The sequence below is a fragment of the Dermacentor variabilis genome, unplaced genomic scaffold, assembly GCF_050947875.1.
Source record: "Dermacentor variabilis isolate Ectoservices unplaced genomic scaffold, ASM5094787v1 scaffold_12, whole genome shotgun sequence".
NCBI classification, from domain to species: domain Eukaryota; kingdom Metazoa; phylum Arthropoda; class Arachnida; order Ixodida; family Ixodidae; genus Dermacentor; species Dermacentor variabilis.
Window position 1 is genome coordinate 45,557,313 of NW_027460280.1, and position 24,459 is coordinate 45,581,771.

Genomic DNA, 24,459 nt, shown 5'->3' on the forward strand with positions numbered 1-24,459 from the left:
AGTAAATCGTACCAACTAGCCCAAGAATCAGCATTGTTGAACTTCATTTCTAGTACATCGGGCACTTTTCAATGTGCTTCTTGCAATCCGTCGATCTTTGTTTCCCTCATCGCACATATGCCGTATGCTCAGCAAGAACGCTTTCCTTCTGTATACGCATGAAGGTACTGCCTGATAATGTGCAAAGCCTGTTTGGTGGCTTTGCGCCATCATTAGGGCATGGTTGAGGATGTGCAAAACTCTCAAGGCAGGACGGCACCGACAAGCAAGGATGTACAGGGGCCTCCTACGAGTCAGGCTACTTTTTGATGGCACCCACCCAAGCTGGCAGAGCACTGTGGCAGTACCTTGCCTTGACTGATCGGACAAAGGAATTTTTGTGGCAAGCCACGTTGGTCAGAGTGAGAGCCAACCTTCCTCCGAAACCAGGAGAAGATCAGCGAGAGATCCGATGAATCAACGGGGATGTTCTTCCGAACGACGTGTAACGAGTTCCGTGCCTAGGCCCCATGTATGCTTTTGAAACGAGGGAGTTCCAATCGGTCGGCCGAAGTGAACGGACGTGTCGTCGGCGCGTTCTGCAACCACCGAGACTACGCGACCTTCACCGACCGCCCTTGCCCGGGCCGCTTTCGCCGGGAGTCATAAGCCAAGCGGCTTTCTCGCCGTTTCCCACCGACCGCCTTTTCTTCCCGGGACTTTGTTGCCGCTCCCCGCGCCTCTACAGCTCTGAAGCAGTTCCAACGCGGCTGCCCCTGCCAGGGCCATAGCTGCCTTGGCGTGTTTTCTACACCATGAACCAAGAGCGCCAAGCGACCAGCTCTGCCGAGGCCCATGTTCTAAACGGGCGTGCAGAGGGCCTTCGGCCAATTCACCGCTCTGTTTCGATTGAGCATTTATCTACCGCAACGTCATTTTCCAACGAGCAGAAGACGCAATCGGCGACGGAGAACGCCGCCGCGCGTTCTTCAACAACAACGAAGACGCCCGAGGTGGATACCGCAGGAGTGGCCGCCGATCCCATCGTCGCCACTTTTCCCTCCCAACAGCGAGAGGTGGACACTCCGACCGGGGAAAGGATGGAGGACGATGCTGCCCCGAACATTTACGACGACAAAACCGACGACGACACAGGTGGCTGTTGGAAGACAGTCATACATAAGCGAAGCATCCGTCAAACGCGCGCTAAGATGCAACCCTCCGAGAACATCTTGGGCATTCCGGACGCCTCCCAGCCTACCGCACGCAAGCGCATTCGGAATCAGAACCTGCCTCAACTTCCTTTGCACGATGAAAAGATAATTCTGCGGTCTCGATAAGTGGACGCGCCCAGAACTCGCCAGTGCTCTATGGAGTGCAGCCGGCTTGACCACCGAGGATCGTCAGGACATCATATTCCGACTGTGAACTCAGCAGAACTCAATTGGCAATCATCAGCACACCCGAGTCACACGTAGCCGACGCATTGTACAAGGTGAGAGAGCTGAACCTTGGTCAGCGGGTCTATCCCATCACGACATATTTTGCGGCCCCAGACAACTCATGCAAGGGAATTGTTCCTGGTCTTTTCCCCGGTACACCGTCTTCCAAGCTAGTGGATGAGCTTGTGGCTCCTGGAACTCAAATACTTCAAGCACGAATGATGGGTCAAACCAATGTTGCATTGGTAACATTTGAAAGACTTAAAGTGCCTCGCTACGTGCGTTTCTATGGTGCAGAACTCCGCTGCTACCCCCATCGACCCCGCCAACTGGTTTGGAAGATATGTCACAAGCTCGGCCATTGGGCTGATTACTGTCCTACACCGCACGTGGTCATTTGCGCGACGTGCGGGACTGACAACCCCACCCCGTCACATCTGCGCACCCCACACTGCAGATCCTGTGACAGGACCCACCCTACAGCACATCCAAACTGCCCGCGGCGTGCTAGGCAGACACTGAACAAAGCTTGGGTGCGGAAAGCTCTCGAGAAAGAGCAGCGTGAACTCCAACCCTCCAGCGACCCGACCACTACCACAGATACGGCGGAGACCCGAACGTCGCGCGCCCCAACGAAGGAGACCAGGAAAGTCCGGTCGGAGACCCGTTCGAGATCCCGTCGCAAGTTCCGGACCCGCTCGAAGTCTCGGTCCCGATCCCACGAGGCATCGGTGCACCTCCCAGAGAAGCGCCCTCCATCCCCATCTTCCCAACAATCCTACAAGAAGGCCCTGCAGACCAACGCCCCAGCCAAGGTGACCCTGGTCCCTTCAGGGGTGCAGCGGACCCGGAGAAGAAAACAGCAATGGAGGCACCTCAGGAGGTAGGTCGGGCGGAGGGTCCCCCACAGCTCGCTCCTCCCTGTAAATCTCTCCCTACCCCTTCCCCTATTACCAATTCGTTACCAAATCCCGATAAAAAACAAAATTAGGAAAGAAACCATTTATGATAACTCAAAGGGAAGCTCATTACTTTTCGAAGCAAGATCGGGATGCCTTAGAACACACACCTATAAAGCGAGATATAAGAAGGAACAAGAAGCATGTGCTTGCTGTGGTAAAGCTAGGGAAGCTACGGAGCATGTTTTATTAGAATGTGAAGATGTCTACGCAGCGGTCGATTTAGGCACCACTGGCCTCCTTGAAGCCCTTGGGTTCAGAGGGAGCAGTGGTAAAGCAAACATGTCCGCAATAGACATTAGTAAGAGGCGACTGGAGGATTGGTGGAAGAAAAGTAGGGAAACGACAAAAGACGGAGACGTACAAAAGCAGTTCGCAATAGGGGATCAGAAAATTTGGGCGTGGTAGTTCATAGTTGTTTTTTTTTTCATTGTTTAACCTAGCTAGGTAGGATATTAGGCAGTATAGTAGCAAGAGTTTGGTGGCGCAACCCACCGCCCCGTTCCAAAGGGGACGCTCATTATATCTATCCATCCATCACGCCAGACCGAGAGACGGGGCCCCATGGTCGGGGCCCCAGCTCGCGGCATCGATGGTGGAGGCGAAGCCTTGTGCGCCGCTGCTGCAGCGCTACCGAGAGAGGGCGCTCGCTGGCGTGACGTCACGCCAGACCGAGAGACGGGGCCCCAGCTCGCGGCATCGATGGCGGAGGCGAAGCCTTGCGCGCCGCTGCTGCGGCGCTACCGAGAGAAGGCGCTCGCTGGTGTGACGTCACGCTAGGAGGATAAATGGGGCTACAGCTCGGCTCCTCGCAGTGGTCGGCGCGCTGCCTTGCGCTATGTCAGATGATGTATAGCCATAAGTTTAACAAAGGGCAACCATGTCCACACCATCAGCCGAACCAAGGCGCAGCCAAGGGTATTGCTTTCGCAATCTTCCAGGCTTAACCAAGCTAAGCCTTCAGCCCATATTTTTGTTTACATGGGATCTAGCGGCCGGAACACGTATCATACGATCGCAGTTAGGCGACGCACTGAACGTTGGTGCCGTGAAATTGTGTTTCCCGGGAACGTATGAACCGGTAAGAAAATGAGCATAACTCGGTTGGATCATTTTTTGTGTTCTCGATTGCGAACATTGGCGCTGGGGAAACTTACGTAACGGGAACGTATCAACGAGTTCTACTGTATCTAGAACTTTCCTCCACTCAACACTCCACGCGTCGACTCAAGAAAGTTTATGGCAGCGCCACTTCTCCTCAGAAGCGGTCACTGCTCTTCATTGACACTGCACGACAGTTCTTGCGAAACGTAGCGTCTTGTTCTGTTGAGGGATGGCACTGCACTCCACTCGGTGGAGTGAAGGAAGAGCTTTTAAGTCAAGGGTCGTTTGAGAATACGTCGGATAGTACGTATTCCGGAGTCACGTGCGTATGCGCGTGAGCTTTGATGTGTATGAAGGTTTAGATGCACAAGTGGAGCGAGGGCTTGTTAAAGAAAACGTTCGTTAGTACGTTCATTCGTTCTGTCGTTTCGTTCAACGCCTTAAAAGACTACGCAATAGGAAAACGACATAGCACGTCTCGGGCCTCTGAGCCCTGCCAGCTTGACGCGCATCGGCGTCTTGTGCTGCAATGATTCGCACAATGCATCGCATTACGTAGACCACATTTGACTCTGCCAATTTGCAAATTCTACTCTGGCGGCTGCTGGGTAAGGCGCGGCTCTATCGGCGCACCGAGGGCCGACAGCTTCGTGAGCGCCATATGGTGCGCGCTGTGTTCTCGCCGCTTAGTTCGCGTTGAAGCGAGAGGCAACACGGAGGTCAATTCGCTCGCTCCTGCTGCCGCGATTCCTCACTCCAGCGTTTTGACAACGAGTTCTCGCGGTCATCGAGTGAGATGTGTTGATGTTTGCTTGTGCGCGCGTGGCACCACGCTTGTTAATTTAGTTAGTAAGCGAATGTTTACAAGTGTATACGGCCCATAAATCTTGGTTCCGTACTTCGCATTTACCCTTTCCGCGGAGCAGTTTGCTCTAGAGGAACGAGATCGCGCTTTCGATGACGCGCCGCACGTTGCCTCAGCGAAAGTGCACGAATACGAAACCATTACTGCTTCTGCCCTGCTACTGTGCGATCGGCTATTGTAAATGCAAATCAGCTGTCGTAAATGCAACTGGGTGTTCACTAAACCACTGTGCTCAATTCATGCTGCAAAATATGGAATCTAGAGGGGTGACATTTGCGGTAGTTGGCTGCAAAAACTATGGCTAGCATATGAAGGAAATCTTCCTCAAGGATTAAAAAAAAAAATCACTCATCCGCCAGCGCTGTAGTGCTACACTCCAAAGAAAGGACCTCAACCACGGAACGTCGGTAATTAAGAGCGAGTACGTACCGCTCGTTACAAAAGGAAGTTGTGCCAGCATTACTGGCATCATAGGCGGAAAGTTCATTTTTTCGGGGGGGGGGGGGCGCCAGTAACTCTATCGTTCCTGAAATTGAATTCAGCAATTGCAATTAATTATCTAATTCGAGAACTACTGTCCTAATTATCAAAGTGTCAATGAGGCATTTGTAAGCACGCCCAAATGACATCTAACTGCTGTTTTCAGCGACGTACTAATTGCGCGCAATGTTTTTTCCGACCGGCAAACAAACCACACGAAATATGAAAAATACCACGTGACTGCGCTCCCACCCGCATCCATAAAGCAGCACCCTCAAATAGGCTGATTGCAAGCAACTGCATTCCTGTCGCAAAGCCAAAGAGACAGCGCATCACCTTGATAATGGTACCGAAGGAGCACCAACAGCAGGTTTCGCGGCTTTGCAGCTATTCCTTCCTCTCTACGTCACACTTATTATCCGCCTCTCAAGGCCGACTGATCATATTGATAACAAAAGCCCCTTGATAAGGCGGCCGAAGTGCCGCTCTGACCACACACGAAACGCGAAAAGCAATGCAATAAGCATAGCATGTTTCAAAAATCCCGGCTAGGCTCGCACCGCATCGACTGATTGCGCGCGCAGCTATACTTCGCGCCAGAACTTGCCGCCAAATTGAAGTGACGGTTTTAGTTTTCATGAGAGTGTATACGTGCTGCAAAAACAGGTTCATGGCATAAAATAAAAGTTAAATAAACAGACCGGGAAGCGACCCACGTGTTGAGAAAAGGCAAAACCGATGTATTCAAGAAAGTAAATAACCACTTAAATGAGCCGAATTGGCATTCGGGACGCCTGCACAAAAAACAAGCAAAAAAACATCAGATTTCAGTGTGCCCCTATTATCTATGAATTCCTAAACGCCGTTGAACACCAGCTGCTGCTACATAGGACGTGTTCAAATATGTCTCCTTCTGCAGCTACGCAGTGCTGAGTCCGCCTTATCACATCTTCAGTGGCTTTCTTGATGACCGACGCTCGAATTCTACGGCAGACATCCGTTATCCTTCTTTTGAGCTAATCTGACGTCCGTCTCGATACTTGTAAGCACTGCCTTTCACATAACCCCGAAGAGAGAAATCGAGGGGACAGAGGTCAGGTGACCTAGCCTGCCAATTTACAGGTCCGTGCCTAGGTCCGTGCCTTCCAATTTATTGCGCATGAAAAGTCGCATCCATCCAATTTCGTGCTCCGCTGCTGCTGTGTGCTGGTGCTCCATCTTGCTGATACTAAAGAAGCGGAACGTGTGACAGCGGGACTTCGCTGAGAAGCTCATCCACCACTCCTTCAAGGATTTCGTCCACGTAACGCTGTCCAGTCAGTGTGTGATCGAAGATGGGACTGATTATAGAACCGGCGTAAATTCCGCACCCTACGTTGAACGACCACGGTTCTGGTGTCGATTGTGCTTTACCCAGTGTGCATTGTAGTTAAATTAATTAATTAAATTATGAGGTTTTACGTGCCAAAACCACTTTCTGATTGTGAGGCACGCCGTAGTGGAGGACTCCGGAAATTTCGACCACCTGGGGTTCTTTAACGTGCACCTAAATCTAAGTACAGGGGTGTCTTCGCATTTCGCCCCCATCGAAATGCGGCCGCCGTGGCGTGGATTCGATTCTGCGACCTCGTGCTCAGCAGCCCAACACCATAGCCACTGAGCAACCACGGCGGGTGTGCATTGTAGTCACTCCAATAGTGTGCATTAGGCAAATTTACCTGGGCGTTTCTGTGAAAATTGGCTTCATCTGCACACATGATGTTGCTCAAAAAGTACGGTGACTCATTGGCTTTTGTGAGGACCAAATTCGAGAAATGTAGACGATTCTACGATCTAGACGATCTTCCAAGCATTGGTGCTGGTTAAGGTGGTACGGGTGAAAGGCCATCATTTAGAATCCTCCAAACTGATGACTTGGAAATTGGTACTTGGGCGGCCACGTCGCTGCCCTCTAGTATGAGGATTTGAGTCTATATATGCTAGAACATCCATGCGTAGGCTAGGACTCAAAGGAGGACGTCCTACGTCGCTGTTTCTTGAAGTTGCCGGTTTGTCTAAGGTATTTATCACTTCTGATGATAGTCGACGCGTTCGGTCCACCGCCACATTTCCATGACTGATGTATATTTGCGACCTTCCTCTTGTCATTTACAGCTCCCAAGGCAAGGATCATTTTTACCTTCTGCTCATTACAGAAAGACATGTCGACTGGGACGAAACAAAACGCACCTTTAAACATTTGCACTGACGCTGTCAATTCGCCTTTGTGGTGATAGGTATTGTGTCAAAAAAAAGAAAAGGAACCATCCGTGCACTTTATCTACGCTAAGACAACCGCTATCACGGCTTGTTTCCAACTAGCACCAAACGCGACGAGCTATTTCGGCCGAGGCGAGGCAGATAAGGCACTTGCTCGATCACGATGTTTTACAGCTAAGCTGTATATGGCGAGCCGATTCGACCGTCTGTCGCCTGTACACCGAGATCTCTTCCGGTGCGACCCCATGCGAATGCACGAAAAAAAGAAAGCGATAGAAAGGCGCGCGATTGGCTGCGCCAGTAGTGACGCCGTTGCTCTCCATCTCAGCCGAGCGGGCGCGCAGCAGTTTCTCTCCGGCTCCGAAATGGGTAGACCGCGCGTCATACGTACTTCTGTCTTCCCATCTGACAACGGTTCCTGAGGATCAGGCAGCTTTCGATCAGCAACGCCGCGTGCAGAACCCGGGAACGAGCTCGTCTACGCTGTGCCGATGCTGCAGCCCGAACACAAGAACAGGATCGTGCAGCCGAGCGCAAGCAGCAACTGCGTACCGAGGATCCGGCAGCCTACCAAGCCGACGTTTAATGAACCGTCGGGATTAACCCAGTGATAAACACCGGAACCGCACGTTTCATCTTCGCTGGTTTACCATCTGTACGGAGTGCTTGGGCGGTGATTTTTTTCTTTATTTCCTTCATTTCGTTCTGGGTAACTCAGAAGGAGCCTGATTGAGGGCACTGCTTTATGATGCGGGTTAGAGTTACTGTATATGCTACCTTTGGTAGCACATACAGTAACTCTAATGCGGGTGGGAGCGCACTCACGTGGTATTCGCCATATTTCGCAGGGTTTATTTATCCGTCGGAAAAAATTAGTATGTCGCTGAAAATACCGCAGTTGAATGTCCTTTGGCTGTGCCTGCAAATTCCTAATTGACCCTTTGATAATTACATCTTGAGTTAGATTAGTAATTACTTACCTAATTAAATATCAGTAACGAAGACATTACTGGCAGCTACTCCACTGTACTGGAAACAACATGCGCTAGGTTTTGTTCGAGTAACGCATTAATTTTTTTTTTGTAATCTTGGTGCGTGATAGTTCATTGGGACACCCTGTACATATTTATGACCTCTAAATGCAAGTGACGATGTTTCCATACCTAATAAATGTAAATTATTAAAAGTATTTTTTAATAATTTATTAATAAGCTTCATTTGCTACCTCTTCGCATACGCCCGTCCGTTTCGGTACACGTCTCATCCCATTGCTGCCGGGCGAGCTGGGCCGAATAGGTTTCAATCTCCTTGTTAAGAAGCGCGATTTTCAATCTGAGTCTACGATTAAGGTTTTGGGTCTGCCATATGGCTGAGATGGTGTTTTTGGCCTCTAAAAGGTGAGCCAGTCTCGAGTCCATTTTAGGAACTTCAAGATCCGTAACGATTTCTTTGGTTGCTCCTTTAATTGACATGTTCAGATTCTCTAGCAGATCTGCATACGTTTCGTCTGGCGGGACTGTTTCATTTCTGATTTTTTGAAAAAGGTCCCAGTCCACATACTCATATCTCGCGGGTGGTCTGGGTTTGACACGCAACAGAATTTCAAGTATGTAATGGTCACTGCCTAGCCCCTCCTGGAGGTTGTCCCACGTGCCTTCGATACCTCGGAGGAAGGTGAGATCGGGGGTCGTATCTCGACTAACCGAATTACCGGATGTGGTGGGGAGCCTTGGGTCTGTGACGAGTATTAAGCCGAGGTATGTAGCGTTGAAGGCCAAGTTCGTCCCTTTTGCACTTTTGTAACCGTACCCCCATTCCGTATTGGGTGCGTTAAAGTCACCCGCAACAACGAGAGGCGCGCTTTTTGCCGCCCTAGACGTGGTGCCTAGTAATGAAGTCTCTTTTCCTGTCCGATGGTGTGCTGTACACGTTGAGAATGAAAATGTTAGAATAGATTGTTCTGTTGGGTACGATCTCTATTAACTGGGCCTCGAGGCCCGCTTTGTACGCGCGGACCTCGTGCTCAACGAACAAGATGTTCTTTCTGATCAGGGTAGCGATACCTCTGCCCTTTTCTCTCCTGTATGCTACCGTACGGTACCCCGAGAGGGAAATTTCTGCTGTACATAGAGTTTCCTGTAACAATATAACACTTGCGGCTTGTCCGCAATAGACCTGATAAGCTGTCCCAATGGGGCCTTTCGCCTCTGGAAACTTGCGTAGTTGCACTGCCAGATTTTCAGATTGTTGCTATTCGCGTTCGCCATTTTGCCTACTGAGAATGATCAATTAGCCCTTTAGCTCCACTTTCGGGATTCGGGTTCGCCTGATTCTGCAGTGTCGACACTGGCCTTTGGCGTGGACCTTGGGTCTCTCCAGTTGAGTTAAACTCGTCTCCATCCCGGAGAGCATTTCCATCATGCGTCCTAGGGTCTTTTCTATGGCAGCTAGCTTGCCTCTGCTGTTTATTTTGGCAGGAGGATCGGCGGCGGTAGCTGTGGCTTCGCTCGGCTCAGCCATCCCATCCTCCTCTTCTGTCTCGCTCACCAGTTTTGGGTTGGGAGCTTTACGCTTGGATTTTCCAGCAAGCGGGCCTATAGAGCTTTAATTTTATCCTCATCGCGGTTCGAGAGTTGCCCTCTAATGCTATTTAAGGCCTCCTTAAGCTCTGCAAGTTCACGCCTGAGCTGTTGATTTCCCCCCTCAAGTGATTGGATTCGGGGATCATTCACTTGCTCTGACTGTGCCTTACCACTTGCTCTTTTGGCCGTCGCAGCCTTCTTTCCCATCGACGGCGCTGTGCCCTTGACTTTATCGGCCCACGTGGCCTGCTTCGCGGGCTGGGAGCGAAACCGGGTTCGGGATCTCGATCTGGATGCGCTGGTTTTCCCGCCTTTCCTTCCGAAATTCGGAGTTTAATTTTGCATTATTCTTAATACTCCAAAATCTTAGATGAAATGATATCTGAACACGAAAACGTCAGAACACACGAAGCGTATTTTAGTTGTCTGGAAGGTTCGAACGCACAAACACATATACACCTAAGCACAAATATTTGACTACGAAACACCTACGTTTGTTGCTTTAAAGCTTGTTGTAATAGATGCAAGCATATTTTACGAGGTTGCTGTTATGGAAGACGCCCTTGCCGTTGGCAGTGCTGTAACACGACAAAACTTGCAAACAATGACTCCTTCGAACGACCCTGGCTCTTCAAAATCACTAAACTCGATCCTTTGCGTAGTCGCTGGAAAGCTTTCGTTTCTTTCCCATTTTGCTTGCCCAAAATTTTTTTTTGCGCGCTACAGAAATGCGTCATGTGAGCATGCCATGCTTTCCGCCATCAGGCTTTACGCACTCGATTCGGTCCCCTGGCGTTCGAGTGCCGCGAGTGGACCGTATATCAAAATGTCGTCTCGCGCTCCCGGGGGGGGGGGGGGCGACAAGCTCTTTGTTAAATGTGCGATGGGTGCGGTCTACGAGATACTATTGACGTGAGGTAAAGGTTATATCGGCCAAATCGGCCGATGTATCAATGACCGCTATGAGCATGCCTTTTATCGAAAGGCTTTCGATAAAGAACGGAACAGGGTCATATTGTACGTTAAAATCGAAGTTTACCGGATAAGTCCGAATTGTCAAAAATTTTACCGGCGAGTGTTTATCGGATTTATCCGAAACCATGGAGCCCTACCCATAAAGCTGCCTTTTCAAACTTTTTATGACCCGCCGCGGTAGCTTAGTTGCAATGACGTTGCTGAGCACGAGGTCGCGGATTCGATCCCGACGGCCGCAATTCGATGGGGGCGAAATACAACAATGCTCGCACGTTACAGCATCCCAGGTGGTTAAAATTAATCAAGAGGCCCCGCAATCAGATCGTTGTTTTGGCATCGTAAAATCCGAGAACTCAATTTTTAAGCTTTATACGATCATGTATGATCGCGTACGATGCGAAGAGCACAAACTTTGCGAACAAGCGACTTTAGTTGGTTCGAATTATCCCTCGTGCTTTTAATAATGCATGCTTTATAATGTGCACTGTAATGACAACCTTTAATGAAAACTGATATTAATGGTGAGAAGGCTCTACATTATTCGCAACTATTCGACGACGACCCAGAAGTCGCCAGTCGGTACGTGCAACAAAGTTTTAGTCCTACCATGTTGCGTATTACATAAGAAAGGTGCAGCAGCTGTCTCGGTTACACGGATACAAATACAAATAATGGTACTGTGAACGGTTAGGGCCTACCAACAGAACTAGAAGCACTACAAAAAACGAAACAGCCTTTATATTTCTGCGGCAGTGTGACAGAAGACATAATAATGTGCAACCGAGCTGTCACACATTACACAAAGGAAATACGGTTTATTGATTGTTATTCAGTACGGGGAATAAAAAAAGTCGCAGTTTCGCCCGAAAGGCGAACCATTGATTACGATAGCAAATCAGTGGACAACTGTACGAAGTAAGGATAGTAGTTTTATCGATAGTATAAACTTTTAAACATAGGCATACTAATTAAATTAACAAGCACGGTGTCACGCGCGCACAAGCAAACATGAACAAATCTTAATGACCACGGGAACTCGCTCTGAAAACGCTGTAGCGAGGAAGCGCGGCAGTAGCAGCGAGCTAATTGCCCTTCGTGTTGCGTCTCGCATCCTTCCCCCCCCCCCCCCCCAACGCGAACTAAGCCGCGAAAACATAGTGCGCGGCCAGACCCTGTCCCCATCGCAGAATGCTTTTAAGATACCGCGACCCCCCCTCCTCCTCGGATCCTTGCGCGCAACGGAAGACGGCGCGCTTAAAGCCCCTTCGTAAAGTATAGTGCCACGCTTTGAAGAATGCCGCTTTGAAGAATGTGTTTTTAAAAATGCGCATGCGGATGAGGACTCGACGCTGAGATGCATCCGGTAAATTTATGTAATTAGTGCTAAATTTAGCCAGCGTTTTCACGGATCCCCAGCAGCGGAGCACTCAAACCTTTGCGTGCGCGAGTCAGCTGATGCGATAAAGCTTTCTTTTTCATTGACTGCTGTGGCGAAGTAACGTCAGAATTTTTTATGTGTAGCCAGAGAAATATGGAATGCCTTCAGGCCAACGAATACTTCCGAAACCATAGCGCAGCACGACCGGAGCCATAACTGCTAGATTTGCGAGGCAGGCTGCCACGCAAGCATGACAACGGACCACAGCGCAACCATATGGCGCAACCGTTAAAGAAACACACGTGCTCGCTGCGACACACTGTGAAAAATATATAAAGCTTAAAAAGCTTCTTTCGTCATTTTTTCACTTGATGGCGCTAGCTTCTTTACGAAAACTGTCCGCTTGAAGCGGCGGGAAAACGGAAACATACGAACTATAATACGGCCGCGCACGTGTGTGTCGTCTGGTCGAGAGGCTGGAATATGCCGCGTTTCGTCGCCAGGGCGGCGTGCAACGCACTCTTTTCGACGCGCCGCCTATCCAGCGCTGGTTCCCCATAGACCGCGCCACGACAACGCCCTCTAGAGAACTAGGAGGTGTTGGCCACGGTCGAGGAGGGAGCGTAAAAGAGAGGAGAAACGAGGAGGAGTGAAGGCGGAGGAGGAGTGTGTCGCTACTTTACGAAGTTCAAGGCGCTTTAGGCGCGCTTCCTCTCCGCTTCCCTCGCTTGCGTGCAAGAGACTGGGCCGCGATCACTGACTCACCCTCGCCCGCTTTCACTCGCACGTACAGCCAACGGCATGCGGCGAATTTTATCGCCCGTGCTTTATACGGAACCTCACGGCGACGGCAGAAATGCGTCTGCAGCGGAGTGTCCACATAGAACGACAGAAATCTGAGCTAGTTGGTAAGTATTCATTATGCAAAAAAGAGGTGAGGCGTGCAGACAGGACACAAGAGTAGAGAAGTGGACAACACGAACGCCGACTATCAACTGAAGGGAGCACTGAGGCGAAAAAAGAAAGACACAAAACTCGTCTGCGCAAGCTCAGGAATGGTATCACCATGTGTCAGCCGGGTACATGTGTTGGTCTACGTGATAGATAACTGTTAAGGCACCTAATCTCTTCCTTATGTAAAGTAATCGAAGGCTGACTCACGCACGCACTTCCACCGTTTAGATATGCCATGCCTCTACCATAAGACGCGCATCTTCATTCTTATGCCTGTACAATATCACGCCTTCATCTAACTCTGGCGTGCAGCTACAATCTTGGCAATGTAGGGAAAGATTAGAAGGCGATCCACCGGTTAACGACCTTTTATGTTCCATTAGCCTCTGATTGATACACCGCCCCGTTTGCCCTACGTAGAACTGGCCACAGCTAAGGGGAATTTTATAAACCACACCCATACGGCAGTGAGAAACTGTTGTTCTTATTGTGCTTCACTGGACAAATATCTGTTCTTTTGCCTTTTACCTGCTCCTTTTTCCTGTGCACGGCAACGCATATCTTACCTAGCGTATTGGGAGCAGTGAAAGCAACATTAACATCATATCTACTTGCAACTTTTTTAAGCTTGTGCGACACTGAATGAATGTGCGGAATAGCCACTACTCTTTTGTTATTACTGCTTTCTGTAATCACGTCCGTCCCCCTTGAAACCGACGTCTTTAGGCGCTCAGCCACAGTGACCACTGCTACACTAGGATAACCTGCTTGTAATAGGCGCCGGACCTGCGCATTAAAACTGGCGCTGATTTTGTGCATGCAGGATCTGGTGAGGGAAGACTTAAGGCACGACATGGCAATTCCGTTTTTTACTAATTTAGAATGCTTGGATTGAAAGTTTAGCAACGGTTTCGGAAGATCTTGGGGAGTAGTACTGCCAACAAACGTGATTTTGTTCGAAGGCCAAGGAAATGTCAAGAAACTGAATTACGCATCACTGAGGAAATTCCTTAGTAAACTTTAATCCTCCTCTATAAAGTATAAATTGCTCATTTACTGAGGTAGCAGCGGAATCGAATTCTTCGCTATTGCAGAAAATCAGGTAACCATCAACGCAACGAAATATCCTGATAACGCTTGCCTTTCAATGTACTGTACTTGAAGTCGACGCTGATTGGGCGGAGAGATGGCGTTTTTCTGCAGAGATCAGGCGGCTCAAAGGGTGCCCCTATTCTTAGCAATATTTACCTGAGTAAGGTTGACAGCTGCTTAGAGAAAGCCTTAGGTGATAGCGTTATCAAGATATTTCGTTACGTTGATGACTACCTGATTTTCTGCAATCAGTGCAACGAATGGAACTAATTTATGGCATATATGCTAAAATGGCAGAATCACAAATTCAACAGCCAGTGCTTAAGCTTCGTCCGTAGAGTACTGGGTGAGTTGGTAATTTACGGCGACAATTGGCACAACATGGAAGGACACAAGCAGCAGACAAGTACGACGCGATGACTGCAGGAAATCAGCGTCGCGTCCGAGTTTACTTGTCTGCCGTGCTGTGCCAATTATCGCCATGACTAATACCAGTTCAGATATATCCGTCCCCTAAAATATGGCCCGAAATACAATGGTGTTCTATTTAATTTTGTCCTGCAGTGCGTAGGCGAGGCTTATGAACACATTGAACTCGCGTGTATTCGGCCCACATTTTGCGTAGAGAGAGAGAGAGAGAGAAATTTATTTACAGAAAGGCAGAGAGGTCGGCCTGAGCTATAACTTGCTCTGGCCTGCTACTCTACTCTGGGGAAAAGGGACGGGGAGGGAAAGGGCTGATGAATGATGATGGTATAAGGAAGAGATGCGTATATACAAATTCACAGAGTTGTGGTATCTCTAAAGGCGTGCGTCCAGCCCAGTGGCTTGGAGAAAAGCTACAGCGGCTCTTGTGACCAGGGCTGCGCTGGTTGCATTAGGCCAAGAAATGCGATTTCGTATGCCTCAAAAGTTCAATAGAAACCACACGAGCATGGTGCACCGGATTCGCCTTGGTGTCGCATTCACCAACCGTTATAGAAATATGATAGGTGCCAGTGATACTAGCCCAAACTGTGAATGCTGTGAGGTGCCAGAAACACTTGAACATATATTTTGCGTGTGTCCCGCGTACGCGCAAGAACGACAGCAACTTGTCTCTTCCATAGCAAACATCCATGAGAGACCGCTATCGGACGAGTTTTGCGTAGATGTATTATATCAAACCCCGGCAACACAAAGTGATGATGCATCCCTAATCAGTAAAATATAAGGCTTCAATTATATATGCTAGAACTGTGGGTGCAATTGTTGCTACGGCTATAGACTCATTTTGTTTGATTCTCCGAACACCACGCGCTAGAAAATGCCGTCCTTTCAACGAAACTGACCATCACGCGGGGTTTTTTCGTTTTATCCGAGCGTTCCCAATAGGTAGACTTTTCGAAATGATACGGTATATATTTAAAAACAAAATGGAAGAGCGTATCAGGAATGCAAGTTTTGCCTTCCCAAACGACTCGAAAACGGTGGTAGACAGAATCTTGCAAATACTTCCATCTACGGGGATTCGGTACTTCATTGGTGTAACATAGGCGATTGATACGTGCCTTGAGTAAAGTAGTTTACGGTGACGTGATCGCCATTAATATCTACACTACTATGTTTTTCCCCGGTAGATAAACGACCATGGTGCTGCGCATACTACGGTGAAACCTGCAGTACGGGCACATATTTTTTAAGCACCACTCGCACACAGACGCACGCTGCAGAAGTGGAACATTAGACACAAGGATTTCAACAAAAGTCGCAGCAAAAAGCGCACTTGAGGACGACAGAACGAGATGATGACTGAACGATCACGAGTGATAAAGCAAAACCAGACGCTGCGAACCGTGTTGCAACCCCGTAGGGATAAGATCGCCTACCCCTGTACAATGTGCAGTTTGGCAACCGGTCGTTGGATAAGCGATATTCAAGGATTTCTCTATTTTTTTGTATTTTTTTAAGTGGGGAGGGGGGTGACATTTTCGGAGCAAAGCGTCGCTCTACCGCGTGTGTGAAGGGGGCTAGTGCTTTGCTCGAACGAAGTCTTTTGGTCTCAAATGTTTGGATGCATGGTGCTTTCATGAAGGTTATCACTCCCGGCCGCGGCGGTCGCATTTCGATGGGGGCAAAATGCAAGAGCGTCCGTGTCTCATGCAATGGAGGCACGTTAAAGATCCCCTGGCAGTCAAAATCCGCATCCCCCACTACGGCGTTCCTCATAATCAGATTGAGATTTTGGCACGTAAAACCCTAGAATTCCATACGTACAAATTCCCCGGCTGCCTACCTTCGTAATAATCGAGCGTCCGTATACGTTGCAAACGGGACCGTTGAAAGTATGTCTGCTTCGCTTATATCCGGTCAGTGCAGTCCACGGTTTTTTTTTTCTTTGTAATTTTAACGTTATCTGGCAGAGTACGCTGCGTGCTCCAGCGCGATGGGGGCGGGAAGCAAGCGATGTCGATTCCAACGCGCCTATTTCCAAGGCAAAGTGAGAAAAGTAAACTTGGCTTTCCAGAATGACTAACCAGATACTGCAGCTGCACGCCATGAAATTTGCGTGTTTGAAATCTTCACTTTGAAGACGCAATTTATGTTCAATGTGAACGTAGGAACTAGAAACTGAGTGCAGCGGTGCAGTCAGTTTCTTGCTACTACGTAACGATATCCAGACTTTAGAAAAGCTGCAAGACCAAGCGAGGGCGCAATACGTCGTCAGGCGGCACGGGTCAGTTACGAGACGGCGCATGCACACACGTGCATCACATACATGTGCGACCAAAGCAGCTCAAGAAATGCGCTTATTCATTGTAGTAAGTCCCCATGAGAATTAGGCAGCCAATATATATATATATATAGCCTGTATAGTGCCGCTTGACTTTTATCATTGTAGTAAATATTATTTCCCGATTAACCCCAGGCATCAGTACATCGATCGCTTAGCCGATATCCACGCGCATCAACTTTTCCAAGACTTAGCGATCGAGTGGTTTAACAAAGCTGTGCGCGGCGTTATGGCATAGGATTTATCGCTCTTTACAAAGTACGCATGCACTGACGTCACAGCTAGGAATCCTGGGATAGCAGCTTTTCATCTTAGTGTACCGTCGCGGTACCCCAACCGCTGTTGCGCTCTGCATTTGAATGTCGGTGCGGTCGAGGTTTGCCTGCCTCCGTTCTTCACGATGGTTGTGTGTGCTAGCTGCTGTTGGCTGTTCCAACCGCAGCGGCAGCCCCAAACGAAAGGCGAAGTCGACGAACATGAACACATAAGAATAAAATCAAGCCATTCACTAATGTAAGCTAGACGAATATGTCATCTACATGTTTCTGAAATGCAAGATCTGTAACACTGCCCAGCAGTGATCATGTGCTTATAATGATACACTCTTGTCCGTTCGTACGCTTTCTGCGTGCACTGGACAAATGTCAAAGCGGCTCACTGCCCCCTTACAATACCTCCAAGACGCCGACTGCGCAACACATCATGGCGACCAGCGTCGTCACGCGCAATGATATACCAGCTTTATTCGCTACCCCAAACATAGCAACAATGTACGTTAACGCACTTTTCAACTGTTTTGAATGCCACCGATTAACTTGAATGACATACGGCTAATTTTTCGTGGTAGTGTAGCAGTATTCACTTGATTCAGGAATGCCCATGCTAGCAATAGCAGTGGAAAACTACCGTGCTGTATTGGTTGTAATAATTTCATGGTCAGTCTAAAGCCCCTCTATTCTTTAGGTCAGGTGGAGCAAATGATCCTATCTCCTACCACTTTTTCCGACATTTAGTGTGTGAAAGGAAAGTTTCCGCAGGCATATGTATGTTTGTGCAGCCGCTAAAATTTACTTATGCCCGTGTTGACAAACGGACCTTATCTCAATTAACGCTAAAAGGCGCACTTTTATGCAAATGATCCTATCTCCTACCATCGAGTGTGTCTATATGGGCCACAGTGCAGATCGTGTAGCGAATGGGCAGAAGCACACCGGACTCGTTTGCCCACGACAACATATCCATAAAAAACACTCCTTACCACAACACCGACATGAAGGCCGAACATGGAGTAAAGGCGATGAAAGCGCTGCATGAGGCGCACCACCGCGAACAATGAGCCAGAGTATGCAGTGTCAAACGCGGTAGAACACTACTGAGAGGCAAACGGGCGCGAAGTTGGACGGCACAAACGCAAAGCAGGCAATGGCGTCGGACTTCACGGTGGTCAATCTTTTAGACGTTTTCTATATCCCTACACAGTCACCAAGGAAATCCCCAGTATAACCTTATTTCTCCCCTTTCGCTCTAGATGCTGTGGAAGTAATGAATGCTTTCACCAAAAAGTTGTACATGATACGGCGCGCTTACTTAAGGCATCAAGGAAGTTTTATTTTCTTATTAAAGAAAAAGAAAACGCCTGCGAGGAGCCATGCGGCGCAATTATATCAGACCACTGTGGACTGTGGTGCGCCCTTGTCCCCAACTTAGCGAAATTCTCGACGTATTTCCTTGTCCCTCAGGGACGTTGTCGACGGCTGCTCCTAGGTACCGACGACAGCTGCGCAGGTAAATTTTGCTCGAGTCCGACAAAAAAATATCTGGGAATGCAGCCTTCCGCTCTACTTCCGCTTCACGAACTCTACGCACGACGTTACGCATAGAACTGTAACGGAAAGAGTAGCCTGCTGTATTTATTTTGTTCAATGCCTGCCCATCTGCATTTCGGTGCGACTGGGCAAGCATGGACCGATTGAGCTTTTGCTGAATTCCCCCCCCCCCTTTTTTTTTTGACCCACCACGACTGTGAATACAGTAAGTTCCGATTTCAAAAAACGCCCGCGTACGAGCACCATTCATACTAAAGTTGCAATCAATGTCGAATACCCCTCTTCCCACCCCCCTTTTTTTTCCTTTCTTGCAGGGACATGCCGCACTTGAATGCTGACAAATATTGAGCGGGCAGTCACCCCTACCCTCTCCACCTGCTGCATGTTTTGACAAGACACGCCCGAGGCTGCCCATGGTTGCAGTGTTGGTGTTTCTGTAAATGACTTAAACCCCTATGATGCATGTATAACTTCTTGAAACTTTAGAATAAATAAAAACTTAATTACTCGGAATCCATGTCATGTCTAGTGATGCAATACATGGCAACTGAATACTGAAATAATTTGTTACTTTTTTTTGTTCAATAATGTATGGCAGTCGCTCATCACACAACATGCAAAAAGCCCACAAATAACAATTCACCCTGTAATTTTTACACCTGAAATCAGTACACAAAAAATACCAGGGTATTTGACTGCTGTTTATCAGCCTACTCTGAATTGGGGTATGTACAACTCCTTGATATCCTTGAAAGCCCTTGAATTAAAAAAAAAAAGATATATGAGATTCAAGGGCCCTTAAAACTCTTCGAAAATAAATGCACTCCTTGAATTCCTTGAAAACTGGGGCTGGGGGGCAACCTTTGAACATTCAAAGTAACAAACTCTGCATTGGGAGTATGCCATGGACACTGTCTATCAAGAAATGATCTTAGATATTTTCTTTTCAGAGTTGCTAAGTGATGCAATGTGGCGTGTGTCCACAGCCACCAACGGCAAGCTTCCTTAAACTACCATTGTTGTCGTTGTGCTAGACAACGTCAGACTGAGCAACCAAGGCGTACTATTTTTGTTGTTTTGCTAGTTGGTCCATGCCACAGCCATCATGGCTCCATTTTCGAGCCCTAGGTTCTTGAAACACCTGGCAGAAAGTAAGTTTCAGCCATTTGCCTGTAATACAGTGACTATCTTTGGCTGAAGCAGAACATTACGAACCATCATGCTAGAAGGCGGTTGACATCATTACAATGGGGAAGTCAACTTTGAAAAGCCACCTCAAGAGCTCGAAGCATTTGCCAAACTCAGCAGCTGCTCAGCTGCAAGAAATTGCAGCTACGCAGGTTTTACTTTCTTCCAGTGTATGTATATGAATAAGATTTGCTTCCCCCCCTTGACTTGTTGTCTTTGGCATCCCCAAAATCCTGGAGTTATCCTTGAATTTTGAGTCAAATATTCTGCACAAACCCTGTGCGATATGTCGAATGAGAAATACATTCAAATGGTTTCATGTAGGAAAGCAAATCTCGAGATTTCTGTTTTTGCAAGGGAACTTCTTTGATGGCAAAATATTACATTTTTACAGGCTATGCTGTTTCTTAGCACTATTATTATCATACATATGTTAGAAAATAAAAATGACAATAGCATTTGCGATAAATATAGCGTGGGGCCTGCCGCATTCCAAGAACTAATAACACCAGCAGTAAAGAACACTCTCAACATGAAGAAGGCGGCATTCCTTTAGCTTGCATCAAGCTCTTAACAAATATGTGAAGCAAAAATATTTACAGAAAGGAAGCGCTGTGAAGGTTCCAGTCTAGACAGTGAGGCTATCCATTAGTCAACTAAGGATGACGTCATGAAATTTGAAAGAACCTTGCACTAGCTGGAGCTGAGACAAATGTGCTTCATTTTTTTACAGCACTGTTTCAAATTTTTTAGATTGTTATATTTTTGGAGGTTTCCTGCAATTCAGATGCTTTTCTGTATGAGCACAAAATATGCCCTAACATCATGGTGCATTATAAAATATGATCATTTTGAAGTTTTACAAAAATTTTCAAAATTGCCTGTTGCAGATATAATTCTAGTGATTGAGCTGGATTACTTAATTATTTTACTTGCACAAGAAACCAAAACATATATTCAACTAATGAAAAAAATTCAGTGATTAATGTCTTATTTACTTTACGGTACATATTGCAACTTATAAATTGTGGCTGGCGAGTATGCAAGGCAATGTATCCACTTGGAATGAATTTCCAGAATGACACTTGTTTAGAGATATGTGCCATCAAACTAGCCATAAGAATGCACTGTTGTTCCACTTACTTTTTTAACAAAATGCTCTTTTATGCATTGAAGCACAGAAGTAACTGGAACACCCATGCATATTTCGTCCCACATTTTGAGAAGCATCTCGAAACTGGTGTTATCCTAGAAATTAATTTCAAGTGGATAAGACTTGCAAACTCACCAGTCGCAATTTGTAAATTGCAATATGTGCCATAAAGTAATTAATAAGTGAATTTTTGATAATTAGATAACTATGTGTTTCGATTTCTCATGCTGTTAATGTACACCTCTTTGAATAATCCATCTCAAGGACAAAAATTATGCTATCTGCCAAAGGCTATTTTTAAAAATTCCGTAAAACTTCAACATGATGACCCTTATATGATATGCAACAATTTTTGCTCACAGAAATGCAACCATGCATTTTCAAAAATTTAGGTTTGTTTAGGCCTATGCCTAAGCATAAGCTTGTCTAAATTAAAACAAAAATAACAATTCATGCAGCTGAAGGTTTTTTCACGAATTTCATGGAGTCTGCAAACAACTTGGGCCCGCAATCTTTCATCATACCCCATAATTTTCCTCAATTCAATGTCAGCGGTTCATTCAAAATCTTTGATAATGCCAAGAATGAGAGATATCGAGCTGCCAAATAAAATAATCTCTACAGCCTTTTGGGTGCATTATCAAATGCCAACTTTCGAGCATACAATCCAAGAATTTCGAAATGGAATAATGAGTGTTTACGCCTCAGAAAAGGTTGCCTAATTTTTTTGTTCCTTTCAACCAGTACCTTTAATTCTCTTGTTCTTTTTATTCCAAGGAAACAGTATGATATTCCTGCATGTGCGCCATGCTGCAAAATTGTACGCCTGGGGCTTAAGTACCAAGATGCAAAATTTAGCAGGGTTTTGGCAGAAAGTTCTTACCTCTTTAATTGGAGTGCAGATATTCCTACTGACAGTTACATAACATTTGCATCTTGATTATTCCAGATAAACACACAATTTTGCATAACCAGTGCACACACATGTTCAACTATGCTTACCAAATAAAAAGTTTCTCATGGCATGGCTTGTAAGGAACAAAAGGCATGTCATGGTTGTGAGGGTTTCAAGACAACACCATGTGCTGTTTGTAGAAGGCACCTACTGTCAGTAAAATGTCTTGAGCACACAGATCCCACAGTAGCAACAGAATAAAAAAAGAAAACGTGACCCTCCGGTACCATTCCTATTTACATTGTGAGGCACAGCAGCATCTTCAGAAGCAAAAAATAGTCAGTGGATCAGTACTTTCCAAGTACATTTTTGTGACTGAATTGATTATCACAAATATGAAAAACCCACACCATGGTCAGTTACATACAGCTACAAGTTTGCTTATAGCGGCACTATCTTTGCATCAAATCTTTGAGTAAAAATTTTTTTTCAATTTTCTTTTTTTTAATATACTGCAGGCCCTTCACAGCCTGCGAAGGAGTGGTACAGAAATGTAATGGTAAATACGAGTACATACTAAAAAAAAAAAAAAATCATGCGAGAAGTCAATACACTGAATGAGGTTCATAAAAGAGTCGATGTCATTGCAACTCAGAAGGGTTTGGGTGCGAGCTAGTTGGTACGGATCATTCATATTTAAAACAGCGTGAAAAAACACAGACAAGGGAGGATACAGGACGAGCGCTGACTGCCAACAACACCTTTATTGGAGCCTGCGAAAATATATACAATTTGCAACAGGCATAAAGAGAGTGAAAGAAGAAGGGGAGGGGAAGGCAAGTCATCGTCGGTCAACTCCTGCTGCTCATGTGTCAATAACATTAAACAATATAAAAGTAACCATAACATGGTGGACACAGGCCAAACTGCTTAACTTCTAAGGAATTTAAGTGCTTTATCACAAAGTGCTACGGAAGGGGAACACAGGTGGCTCCTAACTGACACATTGAAAATGCCTCAAAGATTTCTCTGGCCATCTGATTGCTGTACCTTTTCAACACACGTGTGTCATCAAGGAGTGGAGAACAGCCACACTTTGCACAAAGAACAACCAGGTTACTGCCAGTCTTAATCTTGACACAGTGCGCATGCTCACGCAAACGTTCATTGATACAGCGTCTTGTTTGCCCTATGTAAGTGCAGCCGCAAGAGGTGGGAATGGAATACACTACATTGGTACTGCAATCTACAGGCTTGGCGACATGTTGCTTATTCCACGGTCCAGGTGTTCTCCGGCTTTCATAGATTTTTTTGCACATCCTTCCCAACTTGTTAGGCGCAGTGAACATGACCTTTATACCAGCCCGGCCTGCGGCTTTCTTGATGCGATGGGACACACCATGTATATACGGGATCGCAACAGTCTTGGTTAAGACATCACCCGTTTCGCGCTGTTTCTTGGGGGAACGAGCCTCTTGCAATAAAACTTCCGCCAAGGATGACAGCAGTTGTTCAGGATAGCCACTTCTTTTTAGCCGCTGGACTTGATTGGGGAGGCTGCTGGACATCGAGTGGTGGCAAGAGCGAACGACCGCACTTCTAAGGGCCCCTAAGGCGATGGAGCGCTTCACCACTTTAGAATGGTTGGATGTGTAGGGGAGAAGGCGTTTTTTGGAATGCGGGGCATACATCCAACACGTGTGCCCTTCCTGGAGGTGTAGTGCAAGGTCAAGGGGGCGTATTTCGCCTTTTTCCGGCAATTCTCTTGTGAACGTCAAACCTCGATAGATGCACTTGAATTTTTCAAACACTTGTTCGACCAGGGTTGTGGCTTCATTAGGGTGGGCAGAGAGGATCACCAGAAAATCGTCGACATAGCGAAACACCTTCTTAACAGGAATTGTGCTGAGTTGCTCCCGGAGGAGACTATCATAGTGTGCCAACAATAGATCACTCATTATGGGCACAATACGAGAGCCTATGCATTTCCCGTTCTTTTGCACATAGAACTCTTCATTATGCTGGACTACGGTAGATCTTAGGTAAACCTGCAGCAGGTCCAGGAAATTGGCGACGCTGGTGCCAACCGCATTCTGGAACCGGACTTCACCCATTGTCTCTATGCCTTCCTGCACGACGGCGAAGAGGTCATATTGAGGTAGGGAATAATATAGGTCCTTGATGTCTACCGAGAATGCCTGTGCTCTTTTGATGCTTGACTCCTTTAGGAACTGGTCTACCTCTGTCGAGTTGCGTACTAAAAACGGGTCATTTATGGGAAGCTGCCTGAGACCTTCCAGAAGGTAGGACCCTAGGCATTTTTGCCAGGTGCCCACTTCCGAAACAATGACTCTGAAGGGGTGGCCCATTTTGTGAGTTTTAACAGTAAAAAAGGCGGAAAGGCACATTCCCTTGGAGCGCTTCATCGCCTTGGACAACTTTTCTAAGCCGGCTTCCTCACATCAGCCTACGGCGAACTTCTTGGTCTTGGAAGGGTAGAACCCATCGGCAACTTTGAAATTTAAGTTCCTTAGAAGTTAAGCAGTTTGGCCTGT

The 24,459-nt window shown here is 47.1% G+C and overlaps 1 protein-coding gene across 1 annotated transcript; it reads left to right on the plus strand.

Moving 5' to 3' along the window:
• Positions 1–219: 219 nt before the first annotated feature.
• Positions 220–19,174, plus strand: LOC142566200 (uncharacterized). Its single transcript, XM_075677044.1, has 3 exons — positions 220–292; positions 1,905–2,304; positions 18,983–19,174. Exons 1-3 carry the CDS (start codon positions 220–222, stop codon positions 19,014–19,016), a joined length of 507 nt encoding a protein of 168 aa, XP_075533159.1. The 3' UTR covers positions 19,017–19,174.
• Positions 19,175–24,459: the final 5,285 nt, after the last annotated feature.

Excerpts from the sequence above, each read along its gene's own strand:
- LOC142566200 (XM_075677044.1), top strand. The coding sequence starts at position 220 with ATGGTTGAGGATGTGCAAAACTCTCAAGGCAGGACGGCACCGACAAGC. Across the intron at positions 293-1,904 it reads TGTACAGGGGCCTCCTACGA|CACATCCAAACTGCCCGCGG; the intron begins GTCAGGCTACTT and ends CCCACCCTACAG. Across the intron at positions 2,305-18,982 it reads CAATGGAGGCACCTCAGGAG|GGACATGCCGCACTTGAATG; the intron begins GTAGGTCGGGCG and ends CCTTTCTTGCAG.